Source organism: Bubalus bubalis, chromosome 5 (assembly GCF_019923935.1).
Source record: "Bubalus bubalis isolate 160015118507 breed Murrah chromosome 5, NDDB_SH_1, whole genome shotgun sequence".
Taxonomy (NCBI): Eukaryota; Metazoa; Chordata; class Mammalia; order Artiodactyla; family Bovidae; genus Bubalus; species Bubalus bubalis.
Genome location: NC_059161.1, coordinates 106,841,507 through 106,861,675, shown reverse-complemented (window position 1 = coordinate 106,861,675; position 20,169 = coordinate 106,841,507). Strand labels below are relative to the sequence as shown.

Below are 20,169 nucleotides of genomic sequence, written 5' to 3'. Positions count from 1 at the left end.
AAAGGAACTGTGTGCACTGTTGGGAATGTAAACTGATGCAGCCACAGTTGAAAACAGGGAGGTCTCTCAAAAAACTGAAAACAGAACTACCATCTGATCCAGCAATCCCACTTCTAATGTTTATCCAAAGAATATGAAAACACTAATCAGAAAAGATATATGCACCCCTATGCTCACTGCAGCACTATTTATAATAGCCAAGATGTGGAATCAACCTAAGTGCCCCTCAATAGATGAAAGGATAAAGAAGATGTCACACACACACACACACACACACACACAGATTATGGAATACTTCTCAGCCATAAAAAAAAGAAGAAATCTTGCCACTTGTGGAACACAGATGGACCTTGAGGGTATTATGCTAAGTGAAATAAGTCAGACAAAGATAAACACCACATGATTTCACTCGTAGGTAGAATACACAAAACAAACAAAAACAAAACAAATGAACAAACCAAACAAAAACAAAATAAATGAACAAACCAAACAAAAACAAACATGTAGATACAAAGAACAGAGCAGTAGTCACCAGAGGGGATGGAGCCAGGGCAGGTGAACCGGGTAAATGGGAACAAACTTGATGACAGATGGAAACTAAACTTTTAGCAGTGAGCTCTATGCTGAAGCTGAAACTCCAGTACTTTGGCCACCTCGTGCAAAGAGTTGACTCATTGGAAAAGACCCTGATGCTGGGACGCATTAGGGGCAGGAGGAGAAGGGGACGACAGAGGATGAGATGGCTGGATGGCATCACTGACTCGATGGACATGAGTTTGGGTGTACTCTGGGAGTTGATGGACAGGGAGGCCTGGTGTGCTGCGATTCATGGGGTTGCAAAGAGTTGGACACGACTGAGTAACTGAACTGAACTGAACTCTACAGATTGATGAAAATTGATGAAAATTAAAAAAAAAAAAAGTACCTTAATACTTGTAAAGGCTTAGGAAAATGTGACTGCTACTCTAAGTTCATCTTTATGATCTCTAACTTTGGGCTGTGTAAAAAGGCAACAGGATACAGAGAAAAAAACCTGAGCATGAGCTTTAGAGACAGTTGGACCTGGCCTGAACCCCAGTTCCAGCATTAACCAGTTGTATGACTGTGGGGAAACTAACTGTCCTGTTTCTGAGCCTCAATTATAGCTTCTGTAAAACAGAAGTAATAGTAACTATCCCACAGGTTTGTTATTTCATTTAAACTAGATGGAAAAGCATCTAGTAGAATGCCTCACACATTAGGCACATGTGAAATAGAAAAGTTGCCTGCAGTTTATTTCTAGTTACGATTTCACGATATATCAAGTAGTAAGGATCCAAAAAACTCCATGAATTTGGCAAGTAGCTAGAATAAAGAATATGACCATTGAAATGTTTACCACATTTCTTTACTGGAAAGTCTGTAGTGATTTATAAAATACTGTAACCAAGAGTAACCAATTGGAATTTACATACCATTGTCCCCTTCCATCAGGCTCATATCACTCAGATACACAATGTTGGTGAAGGCCTCTCTTCTTCTCTCCAGCTCCAAACAGAGAATAAGATATCCAGGCCAGAAACTTTAAAGCGACCAAAGTTGGTGAGAAGAACAAAAGGCAGTGAATTTATATGGCATTGTGCTGTCCAACACAGTAATATTAGCCACGTGTGGCTATTTACATTTATTTATTTTTGGCTGTGCCATGAGGCATGTGGGATCTTAGTTTCCCAACTAGTGATGGTTCCCATGTTCCCTGAACCTTGGAAGCATAGAGTCTCATCCACTGGACTGCCAGGGAAGTCCCTATTTACATTTAAATTAAATAAAATTTAAAAGCCAGTTCTTCAGTTGACCAATACATATTTCAAGGATTTAATGGCCACATGTGACTAGTGACTACCATATTGGACAGCATGATAAAATATTTTTAGAATACTTTCATTCCCTCAGAAACTAGAGCACTTATAAAAAAACAAAAATTAAACTTAGTGATAAATACTAATTCCTTGGTGGCTCAGACAGTAAAGAATCTGCCTACAATGCAGGAGACCTGGGTTTAATACCTGGGTTGGGAAGAACCCCCAGGGGAGAAAATGGCAACCCATTCCAGTATTATTGCCTGGGAAATCCCACAGACAGAGGAGCCTGGTGGGCTATGGTCCATGGGGTCACAAACAGTCGGACACAACAGCGACTAAGCATGAACTCAAGGCCAAGCCCCAACTATCAGACTTTTAAGCTTATATACTTTATAAACTTTAAGGTTTAATACAAAACGAGCATATTTCTTCCCCAAACATGCAAACTTTGGTAGTTCTCCTTGACTCTCCCCTTCCTGATTTCCTATACCCAGTACCTACAGCTCCCACTGTGTGTTCCTTTGAAATGTCCCACTGGCTGTGCTCTTTCTGTTGCCCTGGAATCAATTCAGTCATACCTGAATTACTGCACCAGGTTCCTAGCTGGCCTTTATCTCTTGTGTCCAATCCTTCTCACGTATGAACTAGAAACCTTCATTTGTCATGCCATTTTTGTACCAAAAAGTTTAAAAGGGTCTCCGCTGATCATAAATTCTTTTAACCACCTTTCAAGGTCTTATATGATCTCATGACCCACCACCTGGCCAGTCTCACCCCTCATTACCAATGAACAAATATGCATCAAGTACCTACTACTTTATGAACTATGCACCAAGGGAAAAGGAAGACGCATGTCCCTATCTCCAAAAGACTGTAATCCAGGGGAAGCCAAAGATAACATGAGGTAACACCTTTGGGCTATAAATAACTGACTAATATGTGATACAGATAAAAAGCCCTGTCAGTTCACGGCCTTGATCTTGCTGTTTGTCTCAGCTGACCTGCCCTCTATCTGGCTCATTTCTAAATACAAACCCTCCCCATTCTTAGGGCTTACCTCCAAGTCTCACCTCCTCCCTGAGCCCATTCTGATCTCTCCCTTCCCAGAAACAGTATCAATTACAACTTGTATCACACAGCCTGGTACTTAATTAAATAGACCTGAGAAATGGAGTGACCAACTAAGCAGAAGAGGGAGAAAGGGACAAGCATGGACCAGTCTCATGTACACACAAAATAAAATATGCTCAAAATTTAAAACAAAAAAAGATGCTTATTATCACTTAAAACAAAAAAGCACTTTAGCCAAAAGAAAAAAATGACAAAGCATATACCTTCAGTCCCTTAACTACAAAGTTATTAACTAAAATGACTCTAACCTTAACTTCAGCTTCTAGGAAAATTCTCACTTACCCATGAGACCTACAGATGTCAGTCATTTTCTCTTTTGTTGAAAAATCTGCAGGAAGTTTAATCAGATGAAGGATGAGCTGACTGTAACCCCAGGAAAACAAGTGAGAATGAGGCCTGAGAATTGAAAAAATATCAGTAAATTAGATACGAAATAAACTCTACAAAAATGCTTATTCGTCAGCTAATAGGTAAGAATAGAGTTTTAATTATATTTTTTCCGTCATTATATTTTTCAAACATTTCTACTTGGCTTTCAAAACATTAAAATCACTATCTTTCCTATGACAAATACCTGTTTATTTTTTTAAATTATACATTTTAGAAATCAAAAGAAAATTCAAAATTCTATCATTCACAGATAGCCACTTTATATCTTTTCAGACCTTTTTTCTAGGCATGTAAGACAGGCATTTTGGGAACTTTTAAAAAGTGTCTTTAGGAAGAAAACATAAGGAACATATCTGATATATTATAAGCATCAACATGCATTTTTTATGAATTCTGGGTTTTTCAAATACCTTATTCAAGACTCTATATTGTATTTGGTTGCACTGAACAGCTTCAGCTGCATGCAACAAATTCTGATAAATTCTCTTTTCATTTTTGTTCTGTTACAAAGGTTTTTTAATTTTCCTTGTTACAGATTCTTAGATACACCCATCATTCCAAAGTGGACATTTAATTTCCAAATACTTGGGGCTTTTAAAGTATCCTTGATATTAATTTCTCATTTTTATATTAATTTCCCATTAAATGCTTCTCCTCTGCAACCACCATCTATGTCTTTTCTGTCCTTTAACTTTATTAAGGCTTTCAATGGCTGAGTCAAAAATCTCTCTCGATAAATGTCACATTGCACTTGAAAATACATGGGTTATTTTAAATATCTTTTGATATTGTTTTCTAACGTAATTTCACAGTGATAAGAGAACAGACTCTATGATTTCAATACCTTTAGACCATGAAATTTTTGCACCTTGTTTTATGTCCCTGGATATGTTCCAGTGACTCCTGGTTGATAATCTTTTGGAATATGAACAGAATCTATACCCTGCTGTTGTGTGAAAATTGTGTAAATCTTAACTATGTTGAATTGGTTCATAGTGCTTTTCAGGTCTACTAAATCCTTCTACTTTTCTATTCATTCTATTAATTATTCTGAGTTTGATATTGAAACTCCAACTAAAAAATAATTGTAACATACAGCTGAACTATATGTAACTTTGTTCTGTATTTTCCAAGTCTCCTATAAAGGTGTTATCTTACTTTCACAATTTAAAAAAGAAAAAAAATTCCTAGATTAAGCATTGTCTAGAAATCCCTTGGCAAATTTCTAGGAAGAAAACACACAAACAAATACACACACACTTTTCCCTCTAATACAAGTTTAATCACCAAGAGTTCTTAATATTGGTCCATGGAAGAGTATCAGAGGCCAAGTTTAATTCTCTGAAATCATGTGCAAAATTCTCCATGAATGTGTATTTTTCTGACAGGAATCATCAGATTCTCAAAGGGTCTGTGATTCAAAACAAATGTTCAGAACTACTAGGGAGTACACTCAGTCTGATTACTAACACGACTTGGGTAACTCTCTTCCACAGCTGTTCCTAAAGTAAGCCCTGAACGCTCTATGTGAATAAACTAGTTCTGTTCCAAAGGAGCAGCCAAGCTTAGAAATGACTCCTTTATACCTGGGGTTTCCTTCATCATCCATAATGCTGGTGCTTGGCGGAGCATCATGGGACACAGCCAACAGCAGCCAATCCAACCTTAAAGACTCTGGCTGTAGAAGAGACTCAAGGAAGGATGGCCTAAGAGAAAGTTGGAGAGAAGAACTATCAATATTCACGTTGAGAAAGGAAAGACAAAATATCTTGTCCTGATGTGACGAGAATGGTATTAAGGGATCAATATAGTGGACGAAACAACTTGAAAAACCTTCTGCTAAAAAATGGATAGAAGTGCTGGTGAAAATCTAATAGCCTTTTAAATGAACAGTTGAGCTTCAAGATAAAAAGGAAAACACCAAAGAGCCAAAAAAGAAAGAAAGAAATACTAGTATATCAAATGTGAACCAATCAGAAAAGGGGAGAGGGGAAGTTGCCATTTTCAATAATCTAGGGACATGTGTGTTTACTGTCACGGAGAGATAGGATAAGAGGCCTCAGCCCAAAGAGGCTGAGAGAGCTGGAACTGAGAGCCACCCACAGAAATCTGGGATATCATCACAAAAAGGCAGCAGAAAATCCACTCACTGGCAGGGAAAACAAGGAAGTTTATCAGTCTTAGCCTAGGCCCTGAAGCAGGAGTTTAACTTCACACTGTTGATCTGAGACTCTGAGAGGGAGAGAGGCAGGACAGAGAAGTGTGGTTAGGTATACATTTGTGATGTGCACTGTGATTTGTGAAAGAGTCGTACATGACTGCCAAAGTCCTCCTCTTCTACAGCAGGTACCTCAATTCTGCAGCAGTTAACAGTAAAAAGGTTTCAACTGACTATATGAGAGAAACAATGCTCTATCAAGAGAAAGTGAAAGTCACTCAGTCCTGTCTGACTCTTTGCGAACCCATGGACTATACAGTCCATGGAATTCTCCAGGCCAGAATGCTGGAGTGGGTAGCTGTTTCCTCCTCCAGGGGATCTTCCCAACCCAGGGATTGAACCCACATTGCAGGCGGATTCTTTACCAGCTGAGCCACAAAGGAAAGGAAAGTCTTTATAAAAAAAGAAAGAGAGTCTGCAAATATTCTTTCCCTCTCACCGTTGATCTTCGGGCCTTGATTTCACCAGACTATCTAAATAGGCCAAAAACTGAACAGGATTATGATGACAAAGTTGCATGACATCTGAAGGCAAAATGGATGGGTAAAACCTGATTAAGGATCGAAGGGCTGATTCTCCAAATTTCTCATACAATCTGCAATTAAAAACAGAACACATTAGTCTCCAACTTCAGTAAGCTAATATAACTTGGTTACATTATCTACATATTTATTAGAAATAAAAATAAATATACTAACAAGAAGCTGCTCAACATGTGATAGAGGAAAACTTTAGAGACTAAGACGAAGAAAATGCCTGGGCTTTAATGTATATGAACAATATATACGACCACTCACCGGGCAGCATATGCAATCAACAAAGGACTGTCAAAAGGAACCGAGTCCTCCAATAACTTTAATCTTGTTGGAAGGTCTCCTTCTTCCATCTTTATATATGTAGGACTGGAACTCACCATTTCTAAAAGACAAAGCACACCCTTTTCCCTTCATCTCATAGCTGAAAAAACTTAATTCACGAACACATTAATCAACAATCTACAACATTTGTAAAGCATCACAGGAGAGACAAAAAACACAAGAGAGACAATCTCTGCTTTTAAGAACCTTAAAATCAAACTGGGAGGCAAGGCATACTCAATAAGACAAAGGAACAGGTAACCAACATGTATGTGCAATGGCACCCAACACCAGTACTCTTGCCTGGAAAATCCCATGGACGGAGGAGCCTGGTGGCTGCAGTCCATGGGGTCGCTAAGAGTCGGACACGACTGAGTGACTTCACTTTCACTTTTCACTTTCATGCGTTGGAGAAGGAAATGGCAACCCACTCCAGTGTTCTTGCCTGGAGAATCCCAGGGACAAGGGAGCCTGGTGGGCTGCCGTCTATGGGGTCGCACAGAGTCGGACACGACTGAAGCGACTTAGCAGCAGCAGCAGCATTACTATTGAAAAAGCCTTCTTTTTATATGTATTATCCATATTACATATATAAGCTATTATATATACTATATGTATATAGTATATATACATAGTACATATGTACCATTAATGCCAAATTCCTTAATTTTTTTTCCAGAACTGGTATCCCTAATCCATTTTTTGGAACATCTGTCCTGAGTGGATATATTATCAAGAAATAAACTATTCTATCTGCATTACTATGAAGTATCACAGCACTTGAGCCTACTCAGCTATTATGATCTCTTTGTGCCTCACTTTCCTTATCTACTAAAGAGAATGCCACCATCCACTCCAGGTGTTGGAAGGAGGAAATAAAACGATGCCAGAAAAGGGTTTAGAGTTAATAACTAGCACGTGTAAGTACTTAGACATACGATCTCTCTATCAGTAAGTTACATTAGGGATTTTCTGGTTTTCACATATCAGCATTTATGAAATTTTGCTTAAATCCAACTTCTCCAACACTGCTATATCATTTTCTCAATGATTGTGAGAAAAATAAAACCAATTTCTTATAATAGCTGCAAGAACTATTAAAAACTAAATTGAGTTGTAGATCAATTTCTTAAAAAAGGAACAATCTCAACAGAAAACTAAATTAAATTGAGTAGAAAACTAAATGGATGGTTGACCAGAACAGAGATGATTTTCTACTTAAATATTTTTCTTTAAACTTAAAAATGTCAACATGCTATTGACCTCTATACAAATTTTTATCTTTAGTAAGGCAATCTGATTATTACCTTTCAATCCTTCAATAAAAGTATCCCAAACACAAGGACTTTTAGGGTAACTCAGCTTGATGCTCTCCTTTGCTCTTTTCAAATCCAGAAGAAAAAAGTACTTCTTTAGGAACTGACAAGTCAGCACTTCAAGAGAGCACTGCTGCAAAGTGTGGTCGCCATGTCCACTGGCACTTTTGATCTCAGAATTCAATACACTCAGTTCCAAACACAATGTTGTCAATTCAGCCAGATCCTTCTGAAGACTGTCTGCTATACTCCAAGGAGAACATATTTGGAAAACGTCATCATCCAAGGGCTCCCTCAGACTATTTACAGATTCACATGCTGTTTGATCAATAGTTTCTTCATTGCCTGAAGAGTCCCTTTCTTCTTTTTCATATTCTTCATCTAATATTCCCTTTCTTGACTCATCAAGCAATTGCATATCCTGGTTTGATTCCACGGATGAGCTGCCAGTATCTGAAATGCCTGAAAAGTCCTTCACGGCAAATGTCTTTTCTAACTGTGAAAGCCACTCCCGTAAAACCATTCTCAGGGACTTCGGTTCAAATAAAACCAGTGGGTCCTGTAGCTTGGTCCTATACAAGACAGACAAGTATGAAACTTACGTTTTATGTGGTTTTTCAAATTGTTTCATGTTAAATAAGCCTAACAGAGACAACATCTGAATAAATGTTCCTTTTCAATATTTTTTTTCAACTCTTTAAAAAAAAATGATCTTAGTATAAAGGTAACAAGGACAACATTAGCTTAGTACTAATTCTTGTATTTCAATGCCCAGTGAAGCCATCTCTGCCCCATACTGTCTCAGGACCATTACTTATGATCTCATAAAGTCATTCTCACTTACTATAAAACTTCATTCACAAATACTCACATTGCTTCTGCTGTTGCCATTGTGAGCTCTTGGAACTTGTCCTCTTCTGGAGGGTGACTAGTTATTTCTTCTTCTCCTCTAGAAAAGTATGAAAAAATTTACAGGGGATTAGAACTTCCTTGGGTAAATACTTCTAAGTGCTCACTAAATGGTACCTATTGTACTTAATGTTACACGAAGCAAAGAGACAAGTATAAAAAAAAAAAAAAATGGTCCATGGCTTCAAGATGAGTAAGGTCAAGTCAGAAAAGGCATGGAAAAAAAAAAAAAAAAAAACTCTATTACAAAAGAAAACAAAATAAATGCTAAAGAGAAGAATAAGCACTGTGCTCTGGGCACAGAAAAAGGAATAATTACTCTGACTAGGCAATCAAGAGGGCTTTCCAGGTGGGGCTAGTGGTAAAGAACCCACCTGCCACTGCAGAAGACATAAGAGACACAGGTTCAATCCTTGGGTCAGGAAGATCCCCTGGAGAAGGGCATGCAACCCACTCCAGTATTCTTGCCTGGAGAATCCCATGGAGAGAGGATCCTGGCGGACTACAGCCCATGGGTCACAAAGAGTCAGACACAACTGAGCAACTTAGCACAGCACACAGGCAATCAAGATCCCCAAGGAGGTAGTATTCGCCTTAGGAAACAGGGGAGAAAATACTGCAGGTGGGAGAACCGCATGAAGAAAAGCAGTGAGGTGTCCACACCCAGGCCTCTGACAGGACTAGAATTTCAAGTGCTTAGAAGGATGTGGCTAGAAATGAGGCTGGAAAGGTGGGCTCAGGTCAGACTGAGGGCTGCCTTAAATATGAATGCCACAGCACTATCTGTACTTTTTTCTGATATTTATATACATGGTTTCATAACTAAGCTACTCTAAAGGTAACACCCTTTTATCTCATTTGTCTCCATGGGTCCATGGAGTCTATCTCAGTTCCTGGTGATGCTGAGCTTGTGTACTTCCAATGCCCAGATCACCTGAACTATGAGAAAAAGCAGAGAAAAGATAAGATACACTGTGCCAGTCCAAGAGCTCTGCTGCAACTCCACAACACAAGGACTATGCCACCAGCATATCACTGGAAGATACACAACAACATCAGTGCCAAAGCTCTTTTCTTACAGGCCAGAGAGCATTACTCACCAACATCACTGTGCTAGGCAGAAGCAGAATCAGAACAAGGCCTAGATCCTTGGTCATCCTATTCTAATACAGCTTTGTTAACACCCTAGACATCTGAAGAGATCTGGAGGTGAGGGAAGTTGTTCAGGGGAAAGATAGAAGAAGCACTCAATTAAAATTCTGTCTCGGGAATTCTTTCCTAGTGGTCCAGTGGTTAGGACCCTCTGCTTCCACTGCAGGGGACATGGGTTTGATATCTGATCAAGGAACTTAAGATCCTGCATGCTGCACAGCACGGCCACACAAAAAAAAAAAAAAAAAAAAATCTGTCTCAACAGACTTGCTACTGGTTGATGTAATTTTCCACTACTTACTTTGCAGTATTTACAAAGCTACACAATCTACAATGGAGAGAGTTACTGTGTGCCTTCTTCTTTAAAAAAATGTAGTTTATGGTTCTCTTCAAACTGACAACTATGTCCTCTAGAATTTACACAGACTTCTCGGCAACAACTTACTCAATGTCTTCCTCCTTTGGGCAAGTGACTGGACTCACATCCTCTTCACAGGACTGCTCATCACCCCTGGGTTCTTGTCTCACTTTCAGATCAGGGCTTGTATGAAGGGTGCCAATCTTCTCAGTAGTTTTACGCACAAAGCTGGAAACACTGGAGGTCAAATACCAATAAACTAACATGAAAAAGGTCTCATTACTGCCAAGAATGAAAATTTCAGTACACGAGTTCTCTACGTTCCCATTAGTCTCTGAAGGGAACTGGGACTTACTAACAAGACTCTGTTTACTGCAACTTCCCTAATCAAACTACATATTTCACATAAGGCCCACATAAATTTTATAACATAAAAAGGATGCACATCATTTACTAAACTACTTTGATTCAGCCCTAAAGAAAAGGTCTTTAATTCCAGCTGTGCCTGCAATGTTTTTGCATCTGATCATCCTAAGCCATAGAATTTCTTCATGAAACTCAGCTGCTAACTTGTCACATTTATCCTTCTTGAAAAGCAAATATGTATCCAGTAGAACTCAGATTAGCAGCCCTGGCACAAAGTCTTCTCTTTCATGGTCAATCCCAGGCCCACAGAGTAGTTAGAAAGATTTCTGAGGCGTCTCCAACTCTGAGCCCAAACTGAGAAATAATTAAGAAATGATTAATGCTATGTGGAAACTTTTCCTATCAGGGATGAGGGGAAAAAAAGATTTTTAAACTTTTGCTCAATCTGGGGGGGAGGGTGGGGATGGGAAACACATTTGTAACAACTCACATATCCAGCTACTCAAACAGTCTTGAGGGTAGTTACATTCCCCAAAATTGAAATGAGAAGTTAACAACTTCATATAACAGGCTATATGAGGAATAACCTAGTGACTTCCTTTTAAGTCATTTAAAATGTCTTTCTAGTCTCAGCACGGACATGCCTAATATGACAACAGAAGTAAAACCAGAAATGGGATTAAATGGCAAGACTAATGAGCTTACCTCTCCTTGACAGCCTGAAGAGACACAAGAGGAGATGGAGAACGAAATGATAATGGAATGCCGAAGGGGAGAAAAGTTTCACTTTTATCCGTCTCAAATGTCACTGATGCGTGAGAAACGTTATCTGGATGAATGGAATCAGGGGAAAGAAACAAAATCTAATCACACGAAGAGTTTTTTAACCTTTAAAGAAATTCTGAAATGAATAAACCAAAGGAAATAAAATATTCAACGTCAAAATCACAACTGACCCAAATACAAATGAGTGGAACACAGGTTTACAAGATGCCCAAGATGGTCCACATATAAAACACTCAGACAGGTACCTTAGTTTTTCCTACTAACCCTGAATCCCCATAGTCATAAAGGAAGTTTAGAGTCTCTATTAATCTCTTCTCAAGAGTTCGGCCACAGGAATACTTGAACATCGAAAAGTGAAGGCAATGACCCCCAAAACTGTAGTAATTTTTCATTCCTAATGAAAAATAATTCGGTTAGTCAGGATAAAATTGTTCTACTCTTTTGGTTAATGACTTCCTCTCTTAACCTTTCCCGCACTTTAATACAAGATCAAAATTAGGAACTTTACCAAATTTAGCTTAAACATGAGAGGGAAAAATTCCAACTAAACATAAACCCATTCCTCTAATGGTGAAGAGATCAATAAGTCTGGATGGAAACTCTATCAACTTAATAAAAATTATTAACACCTTGTAGAGGAAAAAAAAAGAAGCCACAGACAATAACTGCTTCACATCAGCAATCAATAAAAACGCTTTCCTTTCCTCACCTTCACTTCCCTGGGAGCCACAGCAATGATCTGGCTGGTCCTCTTCTTGATGTGAGGCGAACTCTTTAAGTCTCTCATCTTCTGAGAGTGTTTGGCTGTGAAGGGAACAAGAGTCTTCATCTGACTGACTGCCTCTTCTACTATTAATGATACGATAAATACCAGAGTCCAAAATGCTGAAACTTTCCTAAAAAGAAAAAGAATTAAAGAAAAATTAAAATGTTTATAACACGATATAGCTCTTTTAAGGAAAAAATCAACACTAAAAGAAACAGGTCATTAATGACAATTATGGTTTATTAAAACAAAACAGTGACCAAGGTCTCAGTCCCTCTCACACACCTGCAGCATCATGCAACCAGATTTCTCTAGCCAGTCTCCAAAAAGCCTGGCAGTGAGAATGAGGATTAAACGAGACAATCCTGAGCTTCCCTGAGACTCAAGCTAACATGAAGCATCTGAAACCACATACTAGGGGCAATTTAACTTGTACCGGAGGCTACATAATATACATTTTCAAACAAGATATAATAAACAATGACAAAACAAAACACAGCTCTAAGACACACACAAAGAAGTGCTTCAGAGAGCTGTCCAAGAGCTGAAAGAAAGCCCCCTCTTGACACCCACCACCTCCCCTCCAGTATAAACACTGGAAAGACGCTAAGTTTTGGGATCCTGGAAGTAAGTGAGGACAACCTAATGGAGAACATCTCATTGTAGAGCAAAACCCTTTGAAAAGTGCGAATACCTACATGTGATGAAATGGAGCTTCTTCTACTGCTACAGGCTGAATCCAAAGGTTCCAATTTTAAGATCAACTCTTCCAGTTGGGAAATTAGATCACCATAGGTTGTTAAGTCCAGCTGAGATTTCAAGTGTTCCAATTTATCTACAGTTAAAGTTTTTCTTCCCTAATAAAAATGACAAGTAGAAACCCAGTAGGAGAGCTTTCTATTTGTAACTAATTCCATATTCAAATTGCCAATACATTGACAGAGGTCTAACATAGAACACAAAACCTCAAAGGTGCTTTAAAAGGGCTTTAAAAGCTAGTAAAAGACTTAATGAGAATTTTCTTAGGAATTAAGCGTTTAATTAAGAGTTACTGCACACATAATAATTTCACTTAAAACAAGGCCTGAAACTAAAATAAATTTGTGGGTAAATTTTATTTTGGGGCTTCCCTGGTGGCACAGATAGTGAAGAATCTGCCTGTAATGTGGAAAACCCAGGACTGATCCCTGGATCAGGAAGATCCCCTAGAGAAGGGAATGACTACCCACTCCAGTATTCTTGCCTGGAGAATTACATGGACAGAGGAGCCTGGAGAGCTACAGTCCGTAGGGTCACAAAGAGTAGGACATGACTAAATGACTAACACGCACACGTTTGGTTTTTCTCGCCCCCACTCCCCACTCCAGACTTACAGGTCATGCTTCCTTTGGGGATTTATTACTGCTTAATCGGCAAGCTAATGTGCTGTTCACAGTTTCTCAGTTGTCTCCGGTTCTTTGCAACCCTATGGACCGTAGCCCATCAGGCTCCTCTGTCCATGGGATCTTCCAGGCAAGAATACCAGACTGGGTTGCCATGCCCTTCTCCCGGGGCTCTTCCCAACCCAGGGGTCAAACTCACATCTCCTGCAGTGGCAGATGGATTATTTACCCCTCAGCAACCTGTGAAGCCCCCTTTAGACTAATAAATACAAGCAACTGTGTAGCATAATCCCGCAAATCAGAATGATCTTAACAGCCCAGATGAACATGTAAGCTCTCTGACTCACTCTGCTGGCAATGACAGAATTTTGGAAAAGACAGCAAGTTCGAGCAGCCAGGTTCCACAGGCCTCTCCTTATCAGACGTTCCACACAGCGCTCCACTGACAACAGGGAGAGATGTGAGACCTTCCCATTCAGGTGCAGACAGAACAGCTCGTTCTTGCAAACAGCCACATCCTGAATATCTACAAAAACCACAGGGGTGAACATGCAGGATGCTAACCAAATATTTCTTTTCCATTTTTGTGACTGGATGAAATTATTCTAATAAATTCATTTTATATGGTTTGGTTTGATTGAATTTCACCTCTATTTTTATATTTTCATTTCAATGAGAAAATCTTATTTTAGACACTATTCTAAAAAGATCAAGAATAAGAGAAATACCTGTCTAAAACACTATATTTAAAAATGCTACTTTTTGGGAAAAGAAGGGCACTTTAAAAGAGGGTACTTTTGAGACCAGACTATTACATTTCTGAGAGTAACAAATTTGATGTCAATAAACAGACTTTAACACATATGTAAATCAACAAACTGTTCCTAAAAAAATACCTGTCTTGGAAGAACATTATGAAAGAATCTAAAACACTAGTTTTCACAGGAGACCCTCAGGAAACTTAATTCACAAGAAATCAATGTTGATCAGATCATAAGATAATGGTTTCTTTATCTTTTTAATGTTTTTACAAAGTACAAAATGACTTGTAAGTCAAGATACAATCTCTGGGCAATCATACTAAAAATGCTAGATTTATTTCCTCCGTTTCTGGTTTAAACCAGAAGAATACAGCGACTGATAGTCTTTGCCTCAGCACATGAAATAGCTATTGTTCCCACAAGGACTTTTTTTAATTCCCCCCTCCCCTGCCCTCAGCGCTGTTTTTTGCACACGACAAGTGTTTATTAACTCAGTGATTCCCCAATATGTCAACCCCAAATTATTAAGCCACAAAACAGGAGTTAAAGCAAGATTTCTAACAGAGGTAAAGATTAAGGGTAAGTAGAAGGGGAAAATTAACCCATTCAATACTTAGCAGTGGTTGCTAATACTTAAGAGAAAGTTTTATTTAAAATAACTAACTATAAATTCACAAATGTATACTTGGGAAGTTCCTTATGATGGAATACACCTATGATGTTAATCTTTAAAAGAAATGTCACCTCTTTCTACTTTCTACTTCTTACACTGCAAGAGAATCCTCCTACAATAACTAAATCTTTCAGAAGCATGCAATTAAAAATTATATAAGGGAAAAAAAAAAAACATAATTACCTTTGACTTCACTCCAAAGAAGAACCTGAACATTCTGAGGAATGAAAATATAAATTCCTCTTTCTGTCCAAGTCAGCACACAATGCTCACTGCAAGAAAACATGGAAGAGGTCAAGAGAATTCTAGTTTGCTTGGAATCAGAAGTTTATAATTCCCTGAATTCAGACCCTCACATTAGCTATTAAAGCAAGATCTGCGTATACAGAGAAAACCCAACAGCTAATTCAGCTAATCATGTCCTATCACCTCTTTTTTGTCTGTGACAAGAGCCCACTGAAAGATATCATAACATGATGCCAAAATGGGAAAAATTCAGATACACTAAATACCTTCTACAAAAATAAAATGCTGATGTTTGTTAAAATAGCTAAACCTCCCATATCTGGTATGACAGGGGCCCATTTAAAACAAAGACTAAAGATAACATTTTATCATTCCTCACTGCTCTGGTGAGCTACTTTTAGGGAAGGAAATACTTTGATGTCCTTAGTTTTATGTGGGCAATAAAAGGTTGAAAACTCCCAGTCAACTCTGGGAGTTTCTGTTTGTTTATTAAAGGCTATACCTGTATTATCTAACCTTGCAGCAACTCACCAAGATAGAAGCACTATTCCTATTTTGTAAAAAGGAAAAACTGAAGCCCAGAGAGATAAATAATATGTCGAAGGCCATTCAGCATGAATATACAGGAGTCCAAATTTATCCCAAGGAGTCTGGGTCCAAAATCTAGACTTTTTTCTCCACACCTCATAGAATCTACTGCTACCCTCACTGATCCTCAATGACCCACCCACTGTTATCTGGAATCCTGAACATTCCGCTTATCCATAGTCTTGAAAGGTCACAGATTTTCTAGCTGCCAAACCCAATAACCTTCTTCTTCATTTTCCTTCTTGAGCCCCAGCAGGGGCCAACCCTGCATATTGTCCCTTCCTTCCTGAGTCTCACTTCCTAGACTCTGGACACTGCTTCATCCACCTCCCTTCCCAGTCCTCTGGCACTCTCCATCTTGGCTCATTTCCTTCTATACTCCTTTGCTCGTGTATCTCATTTACTCTCTCCAGGCTGCTATTGCTTTTTTATACACCACTAGTAATCCCTACTTCTCGTTCCTGATCAGAGCTTTCTCCATATATAACATTCTCACCCTAACCACCTCTCAAGGATTAGCAGCAGCTTTACTCCCCTTTGAAATCTCCCGCAACAGTCCTCAGCCATCGCTCACAACTCTTACTTTTGATTGCTGTTAAACATTTTCTAGAAATAAACTATATCTCTCCAAAAATTATGATCTTGAGAACAGGGACTTGTATTTAGTTTATGCCTGCAAGTGCACTACAAATGGTAGGTACCAGGTGATTACAAAACCAAGAGTGAGATTTAACAGGAACTGGGTCATCACACAAATACTAAACATTCTGCCAATATAAGATCAGATCACTGTCCCTTCAGAAAAGTAACCTTTGTCACAAAGAAGAAAGAAATCATCAGAACCATAGTTAAAACTAAAATTGGAAGGTTGCCTTTAGGAGCCAGAGGGGAAAAAAATCAGACCAGAAGATCCTGAATAGAGAGATACAGGATCACGGTTTTGATACTGAACTTCATACTCAGGTTGGAAAAATTCTGTAAAAATAGGTATGGGCTGGGGCAGGGGAGGGGGACTTACGAGCTAAGACTTTGTCATTTATACATCCTTCATCCCCTTATAATAAACAGAAAGCGATACAAGCCCGACAACATTGTTTAAAAAGTTAAAGAAGGGAGGGATTTCCCTGGCAGTCCTGTGGCTTAGACTCCATGCTCCCCATGCAGGGGCCCCAGGTTCCATCCCTGGTCAGGGAGCTAGATCCACATGCACAACTAAGAGTTTACATGTTGCAACGAAAGAGCCTGCAAAGCAGATCAAAGGTCCTGTGTCCCACAACTGAGACCCAGCACAGCCAAGTAAATAAATACAATTTTTTTTTATTTTTTTAGGTTAAAAACAGGAAAGTGATATCAGTGTACCCAAAAGGAAATTAAGTATACAAATTTGCTTCCTTGTGGGATTTCCTCGTGGGATTCGTGGGTCTAGCAGTGAAAGTTATCACGACACAAATGGGGGGGAAAAGTAACAAGAAGTCCTCTTACTGATTTTTTTATTTAGTCATTGTTTGAGGACTTTCTATGTGCCGAGCACTGTGCCAGCAGTTAAGGAGCTGACAGCGTGGCGCCGGGATGGACATGCGCAGTACAGCGAGACAGGATGGTGACGGAGGAGCGAACAGCAGTGCAAGGGAGCAAGCGTCTGACGTGAGCCCCTGGAGGAGTCGGGAAAGGCTTCAGAGTGGCACTAATTATTACTTAAGCTGAGGAGTAGGCAGAGCCACATCATGCGGGGCTTTGTTAGCTAGGCAGGAACTCTAACGGGAGCTTTAAATAGCTTAACTCAAAAAACTAAGAAGAGAACCAAGCAGACTGTGGCCTTCCCATTAAAAAACATACTCTTGGGTAAGGGACTTGCCTGCACCCCACACATCACACACAGTCAACAAATGTTTAAGTGTCTATGATGTACCAGGCATTATGCCAAACACTGAAAAAAACACAGTGACTAAAACAGACACTAAGCCCACATGGACCTTACCGTCTAGGAATAAGATAGGCATACATATGTTTGAATATGTAATTATAAACTGTGGTAAGTGCCATAAAGAAAGAGTTTTTAATATGCTTCATCTATGGGCAAATAAATAGCTTTCTCCAGTAAATTTTAGGATGAATTATGGATTTATCAGAGAGTTACACTCTTTACAATTGACTTCCAAATATTTCAGTGGAGGTAGTGCAACATATCGGAGAAGGCAATGGCACCCCACTCTAGTACTCTTGCCTGGAAAATCCCATGGACAGAGGAGCCTGGTAGGCTGTAGTCCATGGGGTCGCTAAGAGTCAGACACAACTGAGCGACTTCACTTTCACTTTTCACTTTCATGCATTGGAGAAGGAAATGGCAACCCACTCCAGTGTTCTTGGCTGGAGAATCCCAGGGACGGGGGAGCCTGGTAGGCTGCCGTCTATGGGGTCGCATAGAGTCGGACACGACTGAAGCGACTTAGCAGCAGCAGCTGAAATAAGAGAAGTTCAAGACATACAGACTGACTGGAAACCATACACTGGCACTCCCATGCTTGTAGAACAAGCTGTAAGAACTGGCAAGCCCAGCAGCTAACAGCTCTAAGTGGCACTCTGTGCTACCACTTAATAGTAGACTTTTTTGTACCTAACCCAAATAGAAAGCTAGCTAAACTCTGACGTTAGAATATGGCTGGCTGGATCCAGCTTGAGCAGATCTTTCATGCAAAGCACCTAAAGAACACGGAGCTGAAATTTCACATTGACAAGAACAAATTCTACAACTACTTTTGCACTTGCTCGCTAAGAAACATACATATGCAGCAGATTTCAGTCTGAGGCTTGCTTTCATTGTTGTATGCCACCTGGGAGGGGAGGTTATGAAAGAATGTATACCTATAGCTCTGAGCTCTAATTGTCAGATATACCCAACAACTATAAAGTGTTCAAGTGGTTTAGGGCAGTTCAAAACAGAAAGGGAAGTGTATTTCTTTGCTTTTTTCCATTCCTCTTATATATAGCATTTTACACAGTCATTTCCTGATTTTCTAAAAATGATTTAGTATAAAAACGAACTTAAGAAGCTAACTGCCTCTGAACAAGAAACAGATGAAGTTTTTTTTTTTTTTAAGGATCAAAGAGAGAAACTTACCTAATATGTAAGAGTTTGGGGAAAGACAAAGACTGGGAGGATCCAATCGTATGATCATACTGAGGTTCTGATCTAGGAAGTAAACATGATTCATGATTTAATCACAATATAAAAGTATCTTTTTCGATACACAGGAAAATTTCTGCCTACAAAACAAATTCAAGAGCCAGTTCACTGCATTTGCTCTTGTTCAATTTGCTTTAACCATATAAAAAATAATTGATTAAAGAGTTTTAGGTTTCTCTGAATCTTTTAATAAAAATTCTACTTCACTCTTAAAAGGTATGGTAAAATCTTTGATGCATATAGAAAGTCAGAGGTTTCAACCCAACCCCCACCCCATGTAAGTTCCTCAAATACTTCCTACTGAACATATAAGTCATTACCTTAGATTAATCACAGGAAGAGGTGGTGAGGAGAGGAGTTTCTTAAACTGATGTGTGCTTAAAACTTCTCCATCAAAGTTCACCTCCCACATCCTGGAGCCAGGGCGAGCACAGTATATTAGGGGCTGCTGGCCTGCAGAACACTTTTCCGGGAAGAAACAAGCTCCATATTCTCCATCTCTTTCCTTGTTTCCAATTTTCCAAAATTTTTCTCTAATACCCCCCACAAAAAGAGAGAAATCATGTTTACTGACAGAAATGTCAAAAGCATTGGCACTGCAAATCCACATGGCCATAATAACCCCACCCACCATGTCCTCCCTTTCTTCATATTAGCAATGTACTGGAACAAACAACAGAATGGAAAGATCAGAACAGGGTTACAACTCTCATTTGCCATTAACTATTTCTGTTACAGGAAGCAAAACACTTCAGGTTAGTACTCAGTTTATTAGCCACAGTCAGAGTTAATGTGAAGGCTCTTTCAAAACTAAAGATGAGTGCTACCAAACCATCTCCTACATCCTTAAATCCTACTGATTGCTCATCTTGTTTTTCAGCTGCCCCGTGGAGGCCACTGATCTACTCTCCAATCCTGTCTCCAGGACACTCGTCTGTCACAAATACCCAATAAACACCTCACTCTTTCCTCAAAACGCTAAGTCCTTCTGAAAGTCTGTACCTTGGGACATTCCGTTCCCCTAGGATTACACGAACTAGCTATATAAAAGAACTGCACATACAAAGCTGCCTGAGAACACAGAGGGTGAGAATGAGTATGGCTCTTCCCAAACACTCCTTTATTTTTCATGAGCTAACTCCATCCTTCCTCCTCTAACAGCCTTCTCTGACTCCTATAAGCAGAATTTCAGGCTTCCCACGGCATGTTTTCAAAGCATTCACCGCATTACACGTGGCAGTGGTG

At 39.2% G+C, this 20,169-nt stretch overlaps 1 protein-coding gene across 4 annotated transcripts in view; it reads right to left on the bottom strand.

Annotated features, from left to right (window-relative positions):
- Window positions 1-20,169, bottom strand: part of HPS5 (HPS5 biogenesis of lysosomal organelles complex 2 subunit 2) — a 43,384-nt gene that overhangs the window by 8,777 nt on the left and 14,438 nt on the right. For all 4 annotated transcript variants that reach the window (XM_044943507.2, XM_006056057.4, XM_006056058.4 and 1 more), the window contains 15 exons: window positions 19,245-19,457; window positions 18,859-18,930; window positions 15,090-15,178; window positions 13,820-13,998; window positions 12,789-12,947; window positions 12,034-12,220; window positions 11,244-11,367; window positions 10,260-10,409; window positions 8,625-8,702; window positions 7,745-8,325; window positions 6,378-6,498; window positions 6,020-6,175; window positions 4,949-5,068; window positions 3,255-3,368; window positions 1,455-1,561 (listed from right to left, as the gene is read on the bottom strand). In XM_044943507.2, the coding sequence (XP_044799442.2) occupies window positions 1,455-1,561; window positions 3,255-3,368; window positions 4,949-5,068; window positions 6,020-6,175; window positions 6,378-6,498; window positions 7,745-8,325; window positions 8,625-8,702; window positions 10,260-10,409; window positions 11,244-11,367; window positions 12,034-12,220; window positions 12,789-12,947; window positions 13,820-13,998; window positions 15,090-15,178; window positions 18,859-18,930; window positions 19,245-19,457 (2,450 nt within the window). The remainder of the gene's footprint in view (window positions 1-1,454; window positions 1,562-3,254; window positions 3,369-4,948; window positions 5,069-6,019; window positions 6,176-6,377; window positions 6,499-7,744; window positions 8,326-8,624; window positions 8,703-10,259; window positions 10,410-11,243; window positions 11,368-12,033; window positions 12,221-12,788; window positions 12,948-13,819; window positions 13,999-15,089; window positions 15,179-18,858; window positions 18,931-19,244; window positions 19,458-20,169) is intronic.